This window comes from Candoia aspera, chromosome 11 (assembly GCF_035149785.1).
Source record: "Candoia aspera isolate rCanAsp1 chromosome 11, rCanAsp1.hap2, whole genome shotgun sequence".
NCBI lineage: Eukaryota > Metazoa > Chordata > Lepidosauria > Squamata > Boidae > Candoia > Candoia aspera.
The window spans coordinates 2,103,278-2,125,915 of record NC_086163.1 but is presented as its reverse complement, the minus strand read 5'-3'; the positions used below and the strand labels follow the sequence as shown (position 1 = coordinate 2,125,915).

The window sequence follows — 22,638 nt, the reverse complement described above, 5'->3', positions numbered from 1 at the left end:
GCCTAAATTTAAAAATATTATCAGTTGGTAATTTTGTCACATTACAACTTAGTGGTCCAATGTTCTTGCATTATAATTCAATATCAAAATTGAGAGACACAGAACAGATTTACCTTACCAGGCTCATCTATTAATTCGCAATGAAAACAAAAATGGAGAACCGCATTTGATGTCCAGCAAAATCAAGATTTCCAATTTCTGGCTTTGAAAACTGACTCAGCCACCCAAGAGCGAGAATGTTTACCAGTGGATACTGGTTTTACACATTTACTCAGAAGTATGTACAAAAGGCAATTGTGGACTGCTTGATCAAAGATTGAATGACATCTTTAGATTGTAGGGAGGCAGATCTTGTTTAATTACCCGTGCTTAGGAAAGATTTTAATCTCAAAATGGCAAATGATTTAAATCAGCTTCTTAAGCCTACTCCTGTCTGAGCTAGCAAAAAACATGTATTCAGGCTACTTCGCGCTGTCTGGTCACTCGCGGGTTTACTTCCAGGGACAGCACGAAAGAACGGGGGTTAGGGCTGTCCGAGGAGCTGCGCCACGACTGGCGTTCCGCTGTTGTCCGGGTCCTCGCTACCGGCATCAGCGGACGGGAGGAATACCGGCCCGGGCAACGCCAAGACTACGGCGGCTGCGCAAGGAGGTTAAAGAACCGCGCTTGACGAGACCCGGGCCCGGCCGAAGCAGGATGTACACCTGCGGCAGCCAGCCCGGTCCAGCGAGCCGACCGTCGGGCCCGCGCCGCTCGCCGGAGAAAGCGAGTCCCTTCCAGCCGAGCTCGACCTCGCGCCGCCGGGCGCCTTGCTTGCCTCCCCTGCCTCCTCCAGCCCAGCCTACGGCCTCGGCCGGGGGCCCACGCAGCCCCTCTCCCCACGTGCATTTCGAGGGGAAGAGGCTTGGCCGGCGGGCCCCGCGGTACAGCTGACGTCCTCCGGGGACGGCCCGAGCCGCGGCAGCCCGGCCTCCGCGCGGGGGCTGCTGCAAAGCAGCGGGACGGCCATCGCGCGCCGCAGACTGGGCCGCCCTCGGCCGCCGCGCTTCCGGTGCTCCCGTCGCTCTTTCCGCCACGCGGTGCCCGAGGAGCCATGGCGGCCCCTCCGCCGCCGGTGCTGCTGGGTCTGCGCGACGCAGCCGTCCCGCCGGGCGATGGGCCCCCGTCGCAGGACACCGCCAGCAAGCTGGGCGGGTCTCCGGTGAGTCGGCGGCCCGGGGCCCTCCCGCAGGGCGCCGCCGCCTCCAGACCGGGTCTGAGCGGGGGAGAGTGGACGGACTTGGCCGGGCGGAGGAGCGGCCGGGCGTCCCGCGAGGATCCCCGCCTGGAACTCCTGGGAATCCCGGCCCAACGAGGGCAGTTCCGGAGGGTGCTGTTGTGCCCCTTCGCTCGAAGATTGTCGGCGGGCCTCGAGCCCGTCCCCGCCGGGCCCTCCCGGCCCGGCCCGGCCCGGCCCTCCCTCTGGAGTCGTCGTTCCTGCGGCGGCGCTGCTCAGCCGCGGCTTCCTCGCTCCACCACCCCGCGGTGGTGGCGGCAGCGAGGCGGCGGAGGGGCAGCGACGCCTTTGCAGTCCCGGCTCTTTCTCGACGCGCGAGGAGGAGGACGACTCACGGTGGGAGCGGCCACCAGCAGGCAGGTGGATAGCCAGATGTGACGCTGTAGGGCCGAAACCCTCTGCCCGACCTTCGCACGTGCGTTCCTGGCGCTCAGCGGTTGCGGGAAGGAGTAGCCACCAGCCGCTGCGTTCCGTGTATCTACCGATGTTAGGCCAACCGGGAAAAAGTTGGAGGCAGACTAACCAGCAGTGTCTTTGTTTGGCATTGCCCGGTAACGTTGCTAGAAAGAAAGAGGCAAACAAATATCTTTTATTGAAGATTAAACAACTTCAGATTCTTCTCCTTTTCTTCTAGGATTGGAGGCCCTCAGTGAGGGTGGCCCATCCTTCTTGTGGGATTTGCAAGGCTGGCTTGCTGCACGTGGTGCAAATCTATTGTCCCCTTGAAGGCTCGCTGTACCACCGGGTCATTAATGTGTTTGCTTGTGCCACAAAAGGCTGCTGGGGGAATTCTGAAAGGTGGGTCAGAGTTTATCACATCTCAGAGTTTGGGGGCCAGTACCTCTAGCTTGTGTTTAAGTGAAACTGTAGGGCACATAACTAAGATGTAATATTACATAATAATACTTCACTCTGTATACAAAGCTCTCTTAATATTTTCTACAATCCCATGAAGTGGGTCCTACCTATTTTTGAGTTTGCAAGGGAGTTATGGATGAGCACCTCCCTTGTATCCAAAGATCTCAGGTGGGAAGGAATATTCCAGAGCTCCTGCCACTCAGTTCAGGAACCCCATCAATCCATAATACATTTTATTTGTTTACGGGTTCAGCAACCACTTGTTCAGTGACCATTCGAAGTTGTGACTGCTCTGAGCAAGTGGTACTTATGACCAGTCCTTGAAGTTCCAGCCATCACAGTACCCCCATGGTCATGTGATTGCAGTTTGGGTGCTTGGCAACCAGCTCGCACTTATGATGGTTGCAGTATCCCGCAGTCATGTGATCACCATTTGCGACCTTCCCTACCACAAGCAAAATTTCCCATAAGCAAAGTCAATGGGGAAGCCAGCAGGGAAGGTTGCAAGTCACTCCCACCACATTTTCTCCCAAGGAGCCCTCTATGCAGTACCCCCCCACCTGCACTCCATAGCACACACACACCCAGCTACACTTCTGCTGCAGCACTTCCTCCCTTGCCTGCCCGCATTCTGTAGCACTCACCTGCCCACCAGCCTGTTTGTGAAGGACTTGTGACTTCCTGCCAGCTTCTCCACTGACTTTGCACATGAGGTCCTCACTTAACGACCTGTGAGCCTCACTTAACAATGGCAACGGGGACTGCCGGGATTGCTGTTGCTAGGTGATGCACTGCTAAGTAATACCCAGTTACTGTTTTTAAGCAAGGGCTGCCTGTATGGCTGGTGTAAACCCAGCCATTGTGGTTTATGGTTTGTTTTTAGTGTGTTGAGGTAATCAGCTAATTGTGGTATAATCAATAAAGCAAGCCATGTGTTGTGTGAATACCGTGCAAAGCAAGGTAGACTAATAGCCTGACTTAGAATCAGGTGGTGTCCTACATTATCTCACCTCACCCAGTCAGAATATAAGGAAGAGAATTCAAGCCAGAAATTTCTTGATTTATGCAGGTTACCCTTTTTGTCCCTAAACTGTCAAATCTAGTGAAGTTACTGTGAAGCATTTAATTTCTGTTTACTAGCATTAACTTATGTTTCTCTTTTGCTATTGTCTGTACCACGTTTTTAAAGCTGGAAGGTGTTACGGTCCCAGTATTTGCAAGTCCCAAGAAAAGAAATACAAGACTGCACATGGAAGCAGGTATCATGTGCCAGCGGGAATTTATTCTTGCATATGGCCCAGCTCAGCTAACCAGTTGCATGTGGCCCAGGTCAGCTTTCTGTCTGTGGGAGGACTTCCAGTGTAAAGTACAAGCTTTGCTGGACTATCAGCTAAGAATTCACTTTAGAATTGGAGCATTTAATGGTCACTGAACAATGGCTTGAGTCCCAGAGTCAGTAAAACGTATGGAGAGAAAGTAGTGCATATATCAGTCAATCTGTACAAACAGTCTGTACTGCATATATTAGTCTGTAGAAACACAAGGGTAGCTTGCAACAGGCTACAAGATAATATCTGAAGTCCTCATCAGAATGTATTTATTATATATATATTTGTGCATCTTGTCTCAGTCTAACTATATGGAACATTAATGGGGAGACTAACATGCCTTTTTACATCAGCTTCCCAATCTGGATGTCCTCTAGGCGTAAGATTTCAGCTTACTAAATTCCCATCAGAAGATTCTGGTGCTGAAGTCATCTATGTGGTTGGTGGACACCAACTTGGGAAAAGCTGCATTAAACAATGACAGATGTTAAAGTCTAGTCATGCAATTAAAGTGATGCAAGGGCAGGCTGTGATGAACGCCTACCCAAGTTTCCAACCAGACTCACACAAGAAACTTATGGATGTCTGATTTATTACTGGATAGTATGCAAGTTCAAGAGCAAAGCTGAGAATGGCAAAAGCGTGGGTCTTTCAAACAATTAAAGCTTAGACAGTTCCAATCCCTCCCCCCAGAGTCGGTAAGAGTCCACTCCCCGCAGCCTGCAGGTGTTCCTAACGGTTCCTGCTGGGCTTCAGGAAAGTGTCCTTGAACAGGCAAGATAACCCAAATAGAACAAGAGCAGCGCCCTCCCGAACAGTAACACATGTCAGCACCAGCATGGCATGGGAACTGGTTACGATGTTCACAGGAACATTGGGACAGGAGCCATGACACAGGCAAACATTCTCCGTGAAGCTGAAGCATTCAGCTATGTATTGGTTAGGTTATAATACATTAACAATCTTCAGATTGTCGAAAAATGTATCCCTAATTTATTATTCTTGCTCAGAAGTGTGTTTCTTAATGTGGTGCCTGCTACAGTTGGAGTTGACAGACTTTACTCTTGGGGGTTGTCCTTTGTTTGCTGAAACAGGATCCAGAAGAGAGTTCAGCAAAAAAAATTTTTTTAAAAGGAATTGTTTATTAGATTTAGAGGCCTCCTGACTATAAATTAACTCTGGGCAGCTTACAGTTAAATAATATTTTATTAAACTTGTATGCTGCCCAACTTTCAGTGACTGGGCAGCTCAAAACAATCAAAGAAGGATAGAAAATATCTTTATTTTCTCAAACAGAAAATAAAGGAGAAAAGATGGCAAGCATAATGAAATGAAGAGTCTCTCTCCCTCACCAAAGGCCTTTTGAAGGAAATGGGCAGTGATGAAATTTGAAATATAAATCAATAAATAGGCAGGAATATCAGGTATATTTGCCACCTTGCGTTCTATATAAAGGCAGGATTGATGATGCAGCAGCAGCAGCTGGACAGCCACATCCCATATACCAAAAATACAACCCCCACCCCAAGGCCTGGGAATTGGGCCAGGTTTTTAAAGACTTCCAGAAAATCATCAGGGTGGAAGCCATACAGATCTTGGGGTATTGTTCCAGAAGGCAATTTAATGTAAATCTATGGTTAGACATTTCTGATTAATCAGCTAACATTAAACTGTCAACCTTCATTTCCAAGTCCTGTTTTAAAGAAATTGTTTCAAGCGTGTCAGGAATGGGAAGCTTGTGGCCCTCCAGATGATGTTACATTATCATTTCCAGAATTCCTTATGATCAAGGTTGGGGTTGCTTGGAGTTGTAGTTTAGAAATATCTGTACCCAATGTGTTCTCCACCCCATAAGTTTAATATTTTATCATGTAGATATTTTTATTTTTTTTGTTTTTCATTAAAGCCATGTATTAGCACTGATGTAGATTAGTTAAAGTCTATAACCAAAAATGACTTTAAATGGTAAAGCTTGGGGTTTTTTTCATAGGTTTTTGTCTTACATCCCAATCCTGTGCATGTATACTCAGAAGTATACTTGCTGGTTTAAACCTAACTCTCTTTTCTTTGTATAAGCATTTGGAATTTTGATCCCATGCAAACCTTTAATTCATCATTGTCATGTTCACCGTTTCAACGTTCTGTTAACATCGTAACGTTTTACATGTCACACCTCTGATCCGTGTATTGCAGGCTTGCTGGTACTTTTCCGTTTCTCTTTGTTTCTTATCTTGCTGCTTAGGAATGTACGTTTGGGTTTGTAACTCTGTTCAAGGTTACTTTCTCAGGCCGATGTGGGTAACGGTCGCTAGCACCTGGGAGGGGGTAGTTGCTAAGAGGGGGTAAGGGCGGGACTGGTTTTGAAGCAAGGGTTTTTAGTTTGTATTTGGCGCGCTTTTGCTCATTCTCAGCTTTCTCTGTATTTGCATACTATTCTTTTAATAAATCAGTTATCCTTAAGCTCTGGCTTGTGAGACTGAGTATTTCGGAGTAGGCAACCATTACAATCATCATCAAAAACTCAATTTAAATTTTTGGGACTTCCGGAGGAAGAAATGGCGGACTGAAGACAGCTCCATGAAAAGCAGAGCTGATGACCGCGGCAGAATGAAGAGCCGGCAAGTAGACCCGTTCTTTGACAATTCCTCTCCGGACAAGGAGAAAACTTGAGATCACCCAGAAGTCCTCCAGACAGCTGCTCCTCGCAAGGAGGCCACAAGACAGTGGTCTCCGGTGGGTTTAGAGCTCTGGGAGATGAGGGAATAGCTGTCTTGCTCAAACCACGGTCAGCTCCTTTGAAAGGACACTTAAGTTTGCATGCTTCCTTTTCTAATCACTTTCAGAAAATGCTTTAGCAATATGAAGTTTTAACTAGTTTTTACAAACAAAATTTGGAATAAACAGCAAAAGGGTGATTAAAATTTTGGTTTTAGAAAGTTGCAAATGGACTAAGGGTCCAGATAAATTTGAAATAAGATTTTGGAATTAATTGTAAAGAATCTTTCCTGTGGGAAAATGCATTTGTTTTGATCTTGTCCTGATTACCAGGAAACACACTGAGGCGAGGACTTGGTCTCTAATATTTATTAGTAGTACTTAACAAGAATCCTAACAAACTGAGAAAGCGTGGGAAAACCCAGCCATATAAACCCCAAAGGTTAAGGCGGTCCCGATCTGTGTCTCTTTGAATGGCTGAACAGTTCCTCAGTGCTACGCATGCGCTTGACCGTCTGGGTGAGAGCCCCCTGCTCGCCATCCTTACTCATGACAGATCTTTTTAATAAAATAAGATAAGGCTTTAAAAATTGGATACTAGAGGGAACTAGAAGGAACTAATGACTACAATTAAAGGAGAAGAACACATAAACTTGACTTAAATTACAGAATGAAGCAAAAAATTCTAACAGTATTGAAGGATATTTTTGAACAATGGACTCAAGTTAATTTTAATAGTGTCAACAGTGACATCTGCCTTTATAGGGAGAGTGTGTCTAAAAGATGTTATGGAAGAGGAACACATTCTACCTACAAGATCAAGACTGAGTTGAAAGTGGATTTACAAATGACAGGCTACGAGAATGACATGGAAAAAGATGTTACATTCAAAAGAAACTGGCTGATGTCTTAAAAAGTAAAAGGGATATACAAACAATAAACCAAGAGAGTGACCTGAATAATTTTCCTATATTGGATTTATAAAACAGGCTTGTTAAAGTTTTGAAGAATCTCATGGAAGAGACAGAAAAAATGAAAACAAATCAAGTCCTAGGCCTTTTTGAATGAACTAAAGATCGTTAGAAGTAAGAAGAAGGAATATAAAGTTTGTTTATTTGATCAAGGTTAAAATAGATACGTTGTTATCTCTGGTAACCCTTAATGGACTTTTGCTGACATCAGGACTGAAATGATGATGCTTTATGGATTTGTTTATAGATAAGAGATAAGATATGGGAAGAAGAGGTCATTTGTTGTATTTTAAGAGGAGGTGACACGTTACTAAAATCGTTTATACTTGTGATGAAGGTGGGAAGTCACTTCTTTATTTCTTTTTTTCTTCTTACTTTTCTTTATTTCTATTTTTTTCCTTTTTTCTTTCTCTTCTGCACCTTCTTTCTTTATATTCTATCTTTTTTTTCGTTTGTATTAGTTTTTACTGTCGTAATTTTAATAAAATTATTATATAAAAAACATAAAAATGTTGAGATGAAAGTACTATCCTCTTGATGTTTACTCAGAATTAAATCTTGCTGTTCAGTGGGTCTTACTTTCAGGATACAATCAAAGCCTGTGTGTGTTAGGGATGTGACCCCAGGCTGCGCAGCCTTGTCCAAAGGAGGTTAGTCCCAGGGCCTGCTTTGAAAAAACAACCTCTACACCAAACTCTTCAGCTCATTGACTCCCTCATGAGGTTTCAGATTGTTCATCAACCCCCAAACATTTATTATATAAAAAAAAAAAGTAAATACTACTTTAATAATACTATGAACAACAACAACAATAATGGATAGTCCATCAACCTTGGGGATTGGTATTGACCACTTTGGGGAACCCTGCTCTACACCAACACTCACCCTGAAGCACAGATGGTCTGAGTCTGGTCAGTTGTCTAGGTGCCATGTATCTTAAGCTATGTTCCTTGGCGGAAGGCAGGATGCATATGTGCAACACATTAAATGCTGTAATATGATTGGGCTTAATTTTGAGCTCAAATAGTAACTCACTTCAGGAAAAGCCACATTAATATCGTTGAATTTGTAGGCAAGTCATTTCAAAGTTTTAATAAATTTATTGTGATATACCCTTTGCTATGTTAAATGCATGGGTTTTAAGGTATGTGGGTCTATTGGCCTGCAAAATGCCATATTTGTTTTTGCTGCAGCAATCTAACAGAATTTCCCTCTGGAATTCATTTAAATTTGCTTTCTCTACAGCCTTGTGTTCCATTTCAAAGGAGTCTCCAGCTGTACAAAATCTGCATTGTGTCCAAGGAAAGAAAAGGAAGGGAAGGAAGGAAGGAAGGAAGGAAGGAAGATAGATCAAGGGTGCAGCTTTGTTCTGCAGGCAGAAGGGCCCAAACAGTATTTATTTATTTACTTACTTAATTAGGAGCCTCGTGTGGTACAGAGTGGTAGGCAGCAGTATTGCGACCAAAAACTCTCCCCACAACCCAAGTTCGATCCCAACGGAAGCTGGAGTCTCAGGTAGCCTGCCCAGGTCGACTCAGCCTTCCATCCTTCCGAGGTTGGTAAAATGAGCACCCGGCTTGCTGGGGAAGGTGGCGACTGGGGAAGGCAGTGGCAAACCACCCCTCTCTATAGTCTGCCAAGAAAACGTCGCGAAAGAGGCATCCCCCCAGAGGGTCAGACATGACTCGGTGCTTGCACAGGGGGCCTTTCACCTTTTCACACTTAGTTAATTAGCTCAATTTATATAGCTGCCCATCTCAAATATGTGACTGTGTGGCTCACAACAATTTAAAAAGAATATAAAACAATTCCTGGCCTCTCCAAGCAGGACTGGGAAAGTCTCCAGTCTGATGATTTAAAGCAACTACTTCTTTATAAACAATCCTCCACTTGGATCTAGCTCTGCATAAGGTTAGTTCTGCATCCCTTGTTTTAACAGGAGCAAGAATGGACACAAGCAGCCATGGACTGGTGTGATGGAGCAGATGACTGGGGAGAAGACTATGAAGAGGCATCTTCTGAGCGATGTGGGATATTTACCTCTTTTCCCAGAGAAAGACACTGTGTAGCTCAGTTCCAGAGGCTTTGCCTGGGGAAAAACACAGGGGTCTTTTGTGATCTGGCTGAGGAAGAGCAAGTCAAGCCCTCCAGCTGTGTCCCTGAGTTCCAGCCCTACTACATCAGTGTAGTGGATGAAGAAGACTACCTTAGTTGTGATGATGTGGATCATGTTCAGAGGCTTTTAAAGGAGTATCAGCAGAGGGAGGATGTGGATTTGGAGCAGTTGATGTCAACTGGGTGAGGTGCAAGTCAAAACTAATGTGAAAGAGTCTTCCATAGCCTGTCTGGGTTGGGAAGGTCCTTGAGTGGCTGGAGAATTTGTAGCAGGAATAGCCAGATGTACAGATTTGGAGAATGTGCTGTGTAGAAGAGTACATTCAGATTCAAACCAGATTTGCTGATTTGAGTATTTACAATTTTCTATTATAGGCTTCAAAGCAGTTTGCAAAAGTAAATTTCAAACCATTCAGATAACAAAATAGAAGTATATCATCTTGGGGGTGGCTATTACAGATCTCTCCCCAACTAACAAGATCTGTGCTGCTGGATTTTATATTTTACATTTATTTTATTTTTGTAGAGTTATTTATATTGTAATTTATGTGTTTTAATTCTGACTGTAAACCGCCCAGAGTCCCCTTTTTGGGAGAGATGGGCGGTGATAGAAATTTGAAATACATATATATATATAAATATAAATACGATCAGGATCAGCCAAAAAATCAGCAGCATAAAAGGTAGGCTAAACCAGGCAGAGCTTCAGTCCTCTCATGGTCACCATCTTCCCTTTTTTTAAACCATACCCTATGGACATCCCAGAACATAGTTTTCACTTTCCTTGGTAGAAAACACTTCTGAGTTTGTTACTAATGCAGTAATATTGTGATTGGTGTAATATTCGTGTCTTCCCTATGCTCAGTTATAGCACTGATGGTTCTGGTGAGAAGTATGAGAAGAGTGGAACTGAAAAGAGAAACCGGTTCTTCCACAAGTTCATGAAAAGAATTTCCTTCTGCCAGGAACAGATCTTAAGGTAGGCTTGGCCCATTTGTTTAGCTTCTGCGTATTAGCAAATAGAACGTGTATGGAATTAAGCTAAAATGTATAATACCTCTGAGCCCTACAGGAAGGGAGGTATCCCAGATTATGGGAAGCAGGCTTTTGGAGCACTTAAAAGAACATTTTCCCTCTAAGGCAGTGGGGTTGCTGACAATGAAACGGTGTCCCTGGCGGGTACAGAAGTGTGGTGTGCTGCTCTCTTTTACAGATGGGAGGGGAGGATCCAAAACAAAAAAGAAGTGACAGGTGTTTAGCACACCTGCTGTAACCATTAATTTAAAAATGGCCAAAAGCACATTGCTGCAAATGGGCATGTTGCGCTGAATTTCAGGGCAGGTTCCCCACTGGTCTAGGAAGCCCCATATGAATCTTCCCCTTAAGTAAAAGTTCCAGCCATTGGCTCAGATGAACTGAAGAAAAGTAAAGGGATGGACTTAATAGTCCAAAGTAAAACCTTTTCTGTAAGTTGTAGCTGAAAGCCTGTGTAACAACATAAACCAAGATCAGGGCTTCCAAATGATGTATAAGCCAAAAGGTTGGCAATTCCTATAGGACAAAATGTTCTAAACTGATCTGTTTTGGTACATAGAGCTGGGCTGTAACATTGCATAGTAAGTAAGTTTTATTGTAACCACAGGCCATAACCTACCATAAAATACAGTAACAGTAGAATACTATCAAACCAAATGCCTAAAAAGATAGGAACTGATGTGAAATTGGAGGAGGTCCAGAAGTCCTGACTTACTACGCAGTATCAACAGAAATCATCAGTAATAGCAATCAGGTGATGTCTTTCCCCTTTCAAATACGTTTAATCATTTCTGTGGCAGGGCTGTTGGTTCTCTCCATTCAGCATACAGGGGCTGCTTTGGAAAGGTGAGCACATTGTAGGAAGAGAACTGTGTTAGTCTACAGTGGCCCAGAATCATGAGTCCGGTGGTGCTTTTTCCAAATAACACGTTTAATTAAAAGGCATAATAGCATCATCTCCATGCAGCTGAGGAAGTGAGTTACAGCTCACAAAAGCTCATATATTTTAATCAGATGTGTTAGTCAGCATAAGGGCTACCAGACTCCTCCTCCTCATATATTCACATTCTGTTTATGAAATGTCTCCGTTGACGTAATGAAAAGACAAATCAATTATTATTCCTTCCACTCAAGGTTTAATGAAGTATCTAAAAAGTAGGCTGAATGGTTTCCTCTATGCAACATACTATGTTTTTGTCTTTCCTTTCCTTTCCCTTTTTCTTTTTTGTTCTTTTTCTCTTTTGTTCCTTTTTCTTCTCTTTTTTTGTTTCAATTTTGAGCAAATAAGAAAAAAAAAATTAAAACGGATGGTCAGGAGAATTCTCACCGGTTTCCCATCTGATCAGTGAGCGTTCTTCTGATTTTTTTTTAACATGCTCTTTCTTGGCTCCTAGGCTGATGACATTCTGTTTGCGCCGTATCCTGGTTCACCCCTCTCCCCACCCCTGCAGTGCCCTGCAGACACATCAGGGGGTGTCTCACTGGCCCACCTGCTCCTCATCTTGCCAGGGCTTCTCTCCCTCTCCCCCTGCTGCTTTTCTGGTAGTCCCAGCAATGAGGACCAGGGTTCCTATGCAGCCCACTCACCTACCAGCCCACCCACCTGCCCCAGGCCTTCCCTCCCCATAGCTGCTGCCAGGGTTTGCATACTCTGTCACTGAGGAAACTCCCCAGTCATGCCTCTTCCCGCTCCCCCACCCCCACTCTAAATCCTTCTGCCTAGTACCACCCCCTTTCATTACTCATATGAGCCACAGCATCTGAAACACGGACAGGGATTGCTCAGACCAACTGTTCTTGTGCATGGCATATTTTGTACATCCCTAATGCTAAGCTGTTAGCCATACCTGAGTTCACGCAGCACATTGGCCCCAAATTAAACAGACTTAGAATTATGTCCGAATCCAGCCTTGGTGTGGAGGGAACAGTAAAAGAGCCAAGCTGCCTGCTGACATAGCAGGCTGTATGTGTGCTGTTATCTAATAGGATCAAGCCCTGACAAAGGCAGATTTGTCCTCTTCCTAAATGGCTTCATCCCCAAGAAGGGTTGCCCTCTGTGGCCCTCCCTGCCAGATATTGCTCTCCCCACCCGGTCTCTGAATGAGATTTTATTGCTCCGTTCCAGATTTGATGGCCGCCCCCAGCCACCCTGGCTGATCCAAAAAGCTCAGCAGGGCCAGTCTCAGTATTGGGATCTTTGGAAAATCCAGGGCTGTAGAAATCTGAAGACACCCCACAGACCAGGGCAAACCGCTTCTGGAACTACATGGATGGAGGAGTCAGTATTGGCCTGAACAGTATCTTATTCTAATATTGTGACAGAGTATCTTCACTTCCAGTGTTTTCTTTTAAAAATTTTTTACAGTATTATGCTTTTATTCCATATGTTTGTGGTATCATTGTTCTTAGCGTATTTTTTGTTTAGCTGCCTAGGGAAAATTTATGCTTAGGGGCAGTAACAATATGTTTGGGATCTTTTGACTCTTAGGTACTCCTGGGATGGCCAGCCTTTATTTATTACCAGTCCATCGGCAGACTTCCAGACAATGGTCCCACCCTGTAATAACTGCAAAAGTAAGAGGATCTTTGAATTCCAACTTATGCCAGCCATGGTCAACATGCTGAAGACCAGAGACAATGGTAGGCAGACTGAATTAAGACTTTGGCTTGCAAGTAGCCCTTTGTTTTTTCCTCCTTGCTGTGGTTTAAGTAGGGGAGAGAGGCTGGGTAGAAAACTGGAGGTTCTACTTTGGATATTCAGAATGTGTGGCTTTTCAGCTCATTTCTGCCCATATATTACTTATATTTGCAAATGCCTTGTCAGTCTGGTTTGGCTGTTTCACTACCCCTACAAGTTTCTATTACAATAATTTTTTTCCCCACACACTCGGACAAAAGCTGCCAGGCTATCTAACCATTGAGGTGCTAGCAACTTGCAGGCAATGAGTCCAGTGGAGACTTGACCCCCAGAACCTTGGAATTCAGAAGGTGCAGGCACATCAAACACTCCATGTACCAGGCTCTTGACTTCCGAGACATTTCAAGCTTCTGGCAAACATATTCTTGTTCTAATCCAGTTTTGCTTGAAGCCTTTTTAGTTCTCTTTTGCACTTTGTAACAAAGTTGTTGTAGGACACCTAAGAATTTGAATGAATGAAGAAATGTTTACAGCTAGTCAGGGTTTTCCAAGTCAATTTTAGGAAGGCAGGGGTTCTCACTAGATTTGGTAATGAAGGACCAGTGGAACCCTTGCAGGGCCACTGTGAAGAATATTCTCAGCATCTTTCAGATAAAGTTGCTTGGATTTGCTTTAAGGGGGTGATCCTATGGAAGTGACTGGGGCATGTCTTTGTTCAGTTATCTGGGCAGAGTTGCAATAGGTTGGTCCTGAAAAAGTGGACAGGGTCCTTGCTGCTGTGCCACTATGCTCTGGACTCAGCCCTCCCAGGAGGTGGCATGTGGTTTGGTCCAAATGATGGTTAATGCCTCTTTGTGAGAGGGGGTGGTTCCACCTGCCTGGAAGAAGCAGTGGTTCACTCAATTCTCAATAGGCCATCTTTGGACCTGAACATGTTGGACAACTTTTGTCCAGTCTCTAACCTTCTCTTATTGGTTAAGAGGGTGGTAGGCACTCAGCTCCAAAAGGCCCTGGAAGAAGTGAATTGTCTGGATCCTTTTCAGTCAAGATTTAGGCTAGGTTATAATACTGAGGCAGCATTGACTATGCTTGTTGATGTCTGGCAAGCTCGGGATGGGAGTGTTGAAAGCCGCTGAGATGTCCATCCTAGCCCTCCTGGATCTCTCAGTGACTTTCACTACCAATGACTGTGGTATCCTTCTGTACTAGCTTAGGGGATTAGGAGTGGGAGGCACAGTTCTTCAGTGGTTCTCCTCCTTTCTCGGCCATTTCCAGTCAGTGGTAGTGGTGGGGATAAATCTAGCCCTAGGTCCCTCTTATGTGGAGTGCCTCAGGACTTGGTTCTCTCTCCCCTCCTATTCAACATCTACTAGAAGCCATTGGGTAAGGTCATTTGGAAGCATGGAGTGCAGTATCATCAATGTGCTGATGATACTCACTTGTACATCTCTGCCCTAGGCCGGACAAGTGTGGGTGAGGACACCAACCTAGTGCGTATAACCAAGTCCTGAGTGGGCCCGACGAGGGAGTTGCCCCTCAAAAATATGTCTAGTGTGGTTTCTGTCAGAGTGTGCTGGAAAGCGTTTGGCCCAAGAGATCAGAAAAATCACACACACCAGGCATTTCTATAAAAATAAATGTATTTACAGAAAGCACAAAAACATATTTTACAAGCTGTGCATTCACACGCACTCAGAGCGGGCTGAGCTGAGAGGCTGCAAAAGTGAAACTAAACAAGTCCAGGCAAGTTCCTCCCCCAGGCAATGAAGCTTTTAACATCCAAATTGAGGACAATTAAGTTCAACCTCTTCACCCTGCCGATACTTAAGGAAGTACTCAATTACCATGGTAACCTAGTGGCTTGGTCCGTGCAAAAAATGAAAGAAATGCCAACACTCCCCTTTGTTTTGCTATGGAATAAGACACAAACCAATTTTCTTTGTCAACTCTGTATGATAAAATCCTCTAGGAGCTTTTGAATTTTACTACGTTGGCTTAACAGAAAGCTCCCTCCTTCTCCCTGTGTATTTCCAAGCCTTTTTAATATGAAATGGCTTTTCATGCAGGCTTCAAAATCAAGCCTTTGTTTTTCTGTTGATGTGAACAGCAGCAAATCATCAACATAAATGCACAGATACATACAGCCTTGTTTGTCTGTCTTCCCATATACACATGGATCTGCTTTTCCTTTTTCAAAACCAAAATTCTGCAGTTTTTCATCTAATTTTGGCTTCCAGGATCTAGCAGCCTGTTTTAATCCATAGATTGATTTCTGCAGTTCACAGACCAGATTCTCCCCTTTTTCATAGCCAGGGGGTTGCTGCATGTGTAATTTGTGGTCTAAATCACCACAGAGAAATGCAGTTTCAATGTCATAGTAGTCAACTGACATTCCTTTGAGTGCAGCAATTTTCAGCAGTAATCTAATCGATTCACCTTTAGTAACTGATGCAAAAGTCTTGTCAAAGTCTAAATCTTTCCTTTGAGTGAACCCTTTTGCATCCAACCTTGCTTTATATTTTTGGATTTTGCCATCAGCATCCTTTTTCAGTTTGAAAGCCCACCTACAATCTAGACAGCATTCATTGGGAGGTAGATTTACCAGTTTCCATGTTTTATTTTCTTTCAAGGATGCTAACTCCTGTTGCATAGCAGAATGCCAATTTTGTGCAATCTCAGGTGGTAAAGCATTCACTTGTTCTAAGGACTCAGGTTTGGTTAATAAGTGAAAAGCCTTTACTGTTTCAGCCTGAAAACGTGATGGAGGAACACCTTTATTACTTCTCTGAGATCTGTGAGGTAATACAGGGCTTAAATTTTGACTCCTATCACTTTCCTGAGAAGTATCTGTCTCATCAGACAGACCTTCAGTTTGCTTTTCTGGCTTAATGTCCTCACTAGGCAAAAGATCACCATCAGCAAGTCCTTGCTGTTCTGTTGTTGTTGATAGATCAACTGGAGAGCTAGAATTTAATCTCCCCCAGTTTTGCTCAGTGAAAGAAGCGCTTTTGCTAATCATCAATTTCTCTCCCACTATGAACCTGTAGCTCCTTTGGCTTTGTTCATAGCCAACAAAGATGGCTTTCTTTGTTGAGGGGCCTCCTTTCCTTCTCTGTTTTGGAATATGAACCCATGCGGTGCTACCAAACACTCTAAGATGGTTTACCTTTGTTTTCATACCATAAAGCAAGTGGAATGGAGTGTCCTGGATCACAGAGTTATACAATCTGTTTTGCACATAACAGGCAGTGGATATCCCTTCTGCCCAATATTTACACAATAAATTCCAATCTTTAAGCATGCATTCCATTGATTCTTGCAGTGTTCTGCCCTTTCTTTCAGCAACACCATTTTGCTGAGGGATGTAAGGGTTAGAAAGAATTTGTTCTATCCACTTTTCTGCTAGGAACCTTTTAAATTTGTGAGAAAGGTACTCTTCTCCTCTATCACATTGGAGTACAGATACAGGTCTTGCAAATTTTCCATTTGCCCATGTCACAAAACTTTTAAATTTCTCAAATGCCTCTTCTTTATGTTTTAAGATGTAGATAAATGTATATCTTGAGAAATCATCAATGATGGTCATTGCATACCTTGCTTGTCCAAGACTTGGAGCAAAAGGACCAATAATGTCAGAGTGTACAATTTCCAAAGGTCTAGTTGTAACTCTGTCACTGTGCTTACTCACAGGAGCTTTTAGTGTTTTGCATTCTTTGCAAACTACACAGTCTAAGTATTTATCACAGGGTTTTATCTTTAGGTCAGCACACAGCTGTGGCATTTGTGCTATATACTTGAAATTAGCATGACCAAATCTCCTGTGCATCAGGTGTACACATTGGTCATGATATGGTGTGTTGCCAACTGCAGCCTTGCAGCTTGGCTTCCTTGCATTTTGCACAATGTACAAGGAGTCTTTTAACATACCAGTAGCACACAATTTCCCATTTTTACGTATCTCACAACCATTTTTCTTAAATGTTATGACATACCCTGTTGCAGCTAATTGTGCCACAGATAAAAGGTTTGACTGTAGATTTGGCACATACAACACACCTTTCACAGTTTCTCCCAAGCAGGATAAAATATATGTCACCTTGTCCCATAATTTTGGTCACAGACCCATCAGCCAAAGATACACTTTGTCTGTTTGTTTTAGACAGTGACACAAAAGAGGCATAAATGACAATTGGCCCCAGAATTTAACACCCATACATGGGTCTCAAGGCACAGTCTTTCTGCAAATGTCCAGCTGAACCACAAGTGAAGCATCGCTGGCTGGCTAGTGCTGTTGCCTCAGCTTTGTTTTCCTTCCTTTCCCTTGTTTTCTGGTGCTGCAGCTTTCCAGAAGAGATGGGGGGGGATCTTTCCTCTCTCTCCTCCCATTCAGCGAGTAAGCGCTGTGTAACATACGATGGGGTGAGGTGTGCTTCAGGCATTGCCTCCAGGGTACAAATCAGCATGTCCCACGTTTCATTCAATGAGGACAGCAGGATATAAGATTTTGTGAGAGGTGCAAATTCCATACCTCTCTCCTGCAACTCAAGAAACAGCTGCTGAATATAATGCAGGTGCTCAGGAAGGCTGTCTCCTTCTGCAAGGTAGGCTTTGTACAGCCTTTTTGTCAGGATAACTTTACTCCCTGCTGTTGCCTTTACATACAAGTCTCTCAAAGCATCCCACAGTTGCTTTGCAGACTGTATACCTCACATGTGCACTAGCTGATTGTCCTCAACTCCCAGGATAATGGTGGCTCTAGCCCGGTCATCCTGTCTAAGTCATTCAGCACTGGGATTTTGGGGGATTTGCTCACCAATTGGCAGCCAAAGATTCTCTCTACGAACATACATTTCCATCTTCAGGGCCCAATTCAAGTAGTTGGTCTCTGATAGGCACTCAAGAGGCATCGCTGAGGGCTGGGAGGTAACCATGGCTTCTTCCTTCTTTTGCAAGTCACCTCAGCTGGCTTCTTTGTCCTGCAGACCAGCAGTGGCTGGAAAAACTCCAGGCGGCTTGAAAGAAAATGTTCACAGGTCTTTGCTACCTGCCTTTAAATGTCCATGAGGTGTGGAGCTGATCTCTCTGCTCTCTCTGGACTGGGCCCATAACCTGTCAGAGTGTGCTAGAAAGCATTTGGCCCGAGAGATCAGAAAAATCACACATACCAGGCATTTCTATAAAAATAAATGTATTTACAGAAAGCACAAAAATATATTTTACAAGCTGTGCATGAACACACGCTCAGAGAGGACTGAGCTGAGAGGCTGCAAAAGCGAAACTAAACAAGTCCGGGCAAGTTCCTCTCCCAGGCAATGCAGATTTTAACATCCAAATTGAGGACAATTAAGCTCGACCTCTTCACCCTGCCAATACTTAAGAAAGTACTCAGTTACCACGGTAACCTAGTGGCTTGGTCCATGCAAAAAACAAAGAAATGCCAACAGTTTCAGGTTTTGCATGAGCTGAGACTTGGGTGGAGGAGGTGGCGGCTGTTGTTACCCATGAGTTGCTGAGGTCTCAGAGGCTGTGCTCCTCAGATAACCAGATGTAAGACCCTCTGGCTTAAGTTGGTGTCAGGCTCTGCCTGCTACCCAATAAAACACAGACGCTAATTTGGGGTTTAGGTTCTGATTTTATTTGGGCATAGAATGCATGCCTTATGTAAAAAGCTGAGAGTGAGTGGAGCGCGCCGGAACGGGATTTAAATAGCCCGCGCCGGTCAGCGCTCCACCCCTCCTTACCCTGGGTGTGCCCCGAGCCCCGAGTGTCCTGTTGCCGGTGGGTGAGGGGTAGGGGAACCCCTCTGGTGCCCCGGGCGTTTCCTTAATCGTTTCCCCCGGCCGGTGATGAGTTTAAGCCAGGCGATGATGTCCGTGCTTCTCTTGACAGTTCGGGCGTGCCTCGTGGTCGGGCGTTGTCAATTTCATTCTTTGCAACATTGTATCTTTCCTATCTGCTTTTCCGCTGGAGTCCTTACTTTGTTGCCGGTGTCTGTTGCTCTCTTTTGTTAATCAGTTGCTTGTCCCTTAATCCCTCGGCACCCCTTTCCTTGTATTGTTATGTGAGTCGTTGCACTGTCATAATCATCGCAACAGTGATCATGACAGTTGGGCCTTCTAGAACAGTTGGGATTGCTGCTGGTGTACCATCGTCCCTGCTGCCCAGCATCATCTCTGCTTGAGCAGCTGGATTCTGTGGCTGGGCTGGCAGTGGAGTTCCCAAGGCTGATGGTCCTTGGGGACTTTAACCTGGCACCTAATGACATTGAGTTCAGGGTGGGTCAGAAGTTCATGGCCTCCATGGCAACCATGGACCTGTCCCAAGTAATAGAGGGCTCAACACATACTGGGAGTTAGGGTTAGGGATGTTTCCACTGTTGGTCTTGGATGGGGTTGCCCTTCCCCATCTGAGACTGATGCATAACTCGGGGGTCCTTCTGAACTTTTAGCTACAGCCAGGAGGGCTTTTCCAGAGGTACATCTTATGTGTCAGTTGCACCCCTTCCTTGACTGGGAATCCCTTCAGATGGTCAGTCACGCCCTGGTCACCTCATAATTAGATTATTGCAATCCACTGTACGTGGGGGCGCCCTTTTTAAAAATATACATCCTATGTTGCCACTAATTTGTGCGTCGTTTAATTTAGGATTTGCAGGACAGATACCAAAGCATGAGGACAGCAAGGGAGATGCCAGGACAGCATCAAACCTTTTACGGAAAGTTTATTAAGAAACTACCCTTACAGTGCCAGAGGGATTTGTCCCCCAGCAGTCAAGTGAGCCCAAATGGAATTTGGGAATTCCAGGATTTGACTTCCTCTCCCTCTCCAGAATTTGACTCATGAGGAAGCCGGGTAAAAAGGCAAATCTTATAGCCCTTTTTCCACCCTCCCCCACCCTTTGGAATACTCACCCTGACGTTGGGATAATTAGCAAGAAGGAAATTACAGTAATATAGTAATAATATAGCAACACATTCATTGGGAAGGAAGGGATCACAAGGGAGTAAATAGGAGCATAGTAGAGCATACACGCTGAGAGGAATGCTCTAGCCCCGGCTGTTTGGCTAGCCTAACCCCTGGAATCTGCCACTGCCAACTGCTCAGGAGGCAAAAAAGCCTTCAGTTTGAAGCTGATTAAGGTCTTGTCTGTTTCAGGTAGCAAGCCCCAGAGGGTGCTAATCAACTAAGGCTGAGCTGAGCCTGCCAACTTGCCATTAGCACTTTCTAGGGAAGCACTGGGCTATGGAGAAAAGCTGCCCAAGAAAAGATAGCTTGCTTAAGCAGTCTCTCTGCTCTGCAAGGGAACAGGTCAGGCACAGGACAACGTATGCGCGTGCACACACTAACTAAATACAAAAAAACAAGGAAAAAATACACAAAATTATAAAAGAAGAAAAAAGCTGAAAAAAGAAACAAAAGCATACAAAACGTATATTTACAGACATGCATGCATCAATACAGTAAATTGAGGCCACGATTCATTCCAGTTATTTGTGGCTTATCTATATTAATCAAGTCTGCAAATCACTGAATAGCTGGACCCTTATGTTTGTCTTTCTGCGCACGGGGCTGCCCTTGAAGACCATCCGGAAGCTATGGCTGGTTCAAAAGGCAGCGGTGTGGGCAGTAATGGGCGCTTCGTGTTGTGCCCATGTGTTGCTGCTGCTGTGCAAACTGCATTGGCTTCTGGGTGCAATTTGAGGTGCGGGTTAAAGCCCTTCATGGGGCAGAACGGTCGCATTCCAGGCCCCTTCTATTAAATGTTGCCATCTTGTGGGACGTGGGAAGTGTGCTGTCTTTGTTGTGGCCCCCAGCCACCAGAACAGCAATCCCAGAGATACGGGTGGCACACATCTCATGGGGTTCTGAAAATATGTTAAAACCTGGCTTTGGCCCCAGGCCTGGGTGTGTGTTGGGGGGGGGCTGTCATGTTGTGCTTTAATTGTTTTTAACTTTACATTAGATTTTGTAAGCTGCCCAGAGTCTGTTAGAGTGGGTGGCCATAACACATTGAACAAAATGCATACATACATAATCCCATTCAGGTGCTTACCCTGTGCCTGGAGGCTGTGAGGGTCTGGGTAGAGAGGAAACCGCCTGCGACTTAACCCCAGCAGCTTTCAGTTTTGGGGACCCCTAGATCTGGAGACTTGCCATCTTTAACTCTTGACAGGGTAGCACTTCCACAGAGAGAGGTGGTATATGATTTGAGGATCTTCCTGGACTCATGGCTTTTGCTTGAGGAGCAGGTGACAGCCCTGCCTACGGGGCCTTTTCATGAAACTATTTTTGCTCCAATTGTGCCATTTCTGGACTCGGAAGCCCTGCTCATGATCACTCATGCCATGGTCACTTCCCATTAGGACTACCGCACACTGCTATACATTGGGGCTGCCAGTTGAAAACCACCTGGAAATTTCAACTGGTCCAGAATGCTTCTTGCCCATATTGTACTGCTGCTGTGCAAGTTGCACTGGCTTCCCATTGCTTTCCAGGTGCTGGGTATCACCTTGAAAGCCCTGTATGGCATGGGGCTAGGTTGAGGAATCACCTCTCCCTGAAGATATCTACCCATCCCAGCAGATTGGATAGAGTGGACTTGCTCCAGGTTTCCTCTGTTAAGGGTTGTTATCTGATGGGACCTAGGAGTGAGACTTTTCTGTAGCTGTGCCTGCCCCATGAAACAGCCGCCCCCCTGAAATACAGGGGGCCCAGTTCCTCCTTCCAGAAGGCTGTTAAGACCTGCCTCTTCCCTCAGGTCAGGGTTGAAATGAGCCCAGCATTTTCAGCATTTTTTGAGAGAATGCTGTTATGGCACTGATGGTGTGTTAGAATTTTAATCTTGTTTTTTTTATTATTTATGTTTGTTAGGACGACTAAACTTACATACATACATACATACATACAGTGTTCCATATATCTTCCTACATGCATTTGTGATAAGGGCGATAATCTTGAAAATGCTCTTCTCCTTTTTTTGGCAGATATGTCAATAGAATTTGGAACTGCAGTGGTGTACACATGTGAGAAAAGTTGTTGGACAACCAATTGTTCTGCACCCCTGGAAGAATATATTTTTGTACAAGAAGATCCAGATCAGCAACTGTTTAAATAAATTGTATTTAATTCCTTGCCTAACTGAAGTTGCATGTGAGTTAATATGTTTTAAGTGAAGTGCCACAAGTTTGCTGTTCACAAAAGAAACAGTGAATCAGAGATCACGAAGCCCTGTTAATTCGTGCAAAAGAGGGAGTATTGGCCTCCACTGGTTCCACCTGCCTAACCTTGTCCAGGCTCAGGATTGGCTAGTATTTTTCTGGTTGCCACCAGGAAAGCTCACTATCCTAGGCCAGACTAGGAAGAACCCCTACTAAGGGATTCCACCTACCAGGAAAATCCCAACTTTGGGCATTCTTGGTAGTAGTTCTTTTACCATGGAACAGCTTGCCTTGTGGGGCAACACTGGTTTCTGCTCTTGTGGCCTTCCCAAGGCAGGTGGGAAAAGGTCTTTAGGGAATGACTGTGGAGCCTCAAGCACCTATTTATATTTATATATTTTCTGTGGACACACCCAGGCATGAATCCATAAAGCCCTTGGTGGCTTGGGGCCTGGTTATCTGCAGGACTGCGTCTCCCCACTAGAGTCAGCCTAACCACTCTGATTGTGTCACTCCACTCCTGGCCAGCAGCCGTTTGTCCCCC

At 44.8% G+C, this 22,638-nt stretch overlaps 1 protein-coding gene across 1 annotated transcript; it reads left to right on the top strand.

The window, feature by feature from the left end:
• Positions 1 to 450: 450 nt before the first annotated feature.
• PDCD2L (programmed cell death 2 like) lies at positions 451 to 22,074 on the top strand. The gene is made up of 8 exons (XM_063313080.1): positions 451 to 643; positions 696 to 1,201; positions 1,911 to 2,074; positions 3,324 to 3,393; positions 9,088 to 9,446; positions 10,129 to 10,242; positions 12,787 to 12,938; positions 21,921 to 22,074. The coding sequence occupies exons 1-8, from the start codon at positions 451 to 453 to the stop codon at positions 22,049 to 22,051; spliced, it is 1,689 nt and encodes a 562-aa protein (XP_063169150.1). The 3' UTR covers positions 22,052 to 22,074.
• The last annotated feature ends 564 nt before the right edge of the window (positions 22,075 to 22,638 follow it).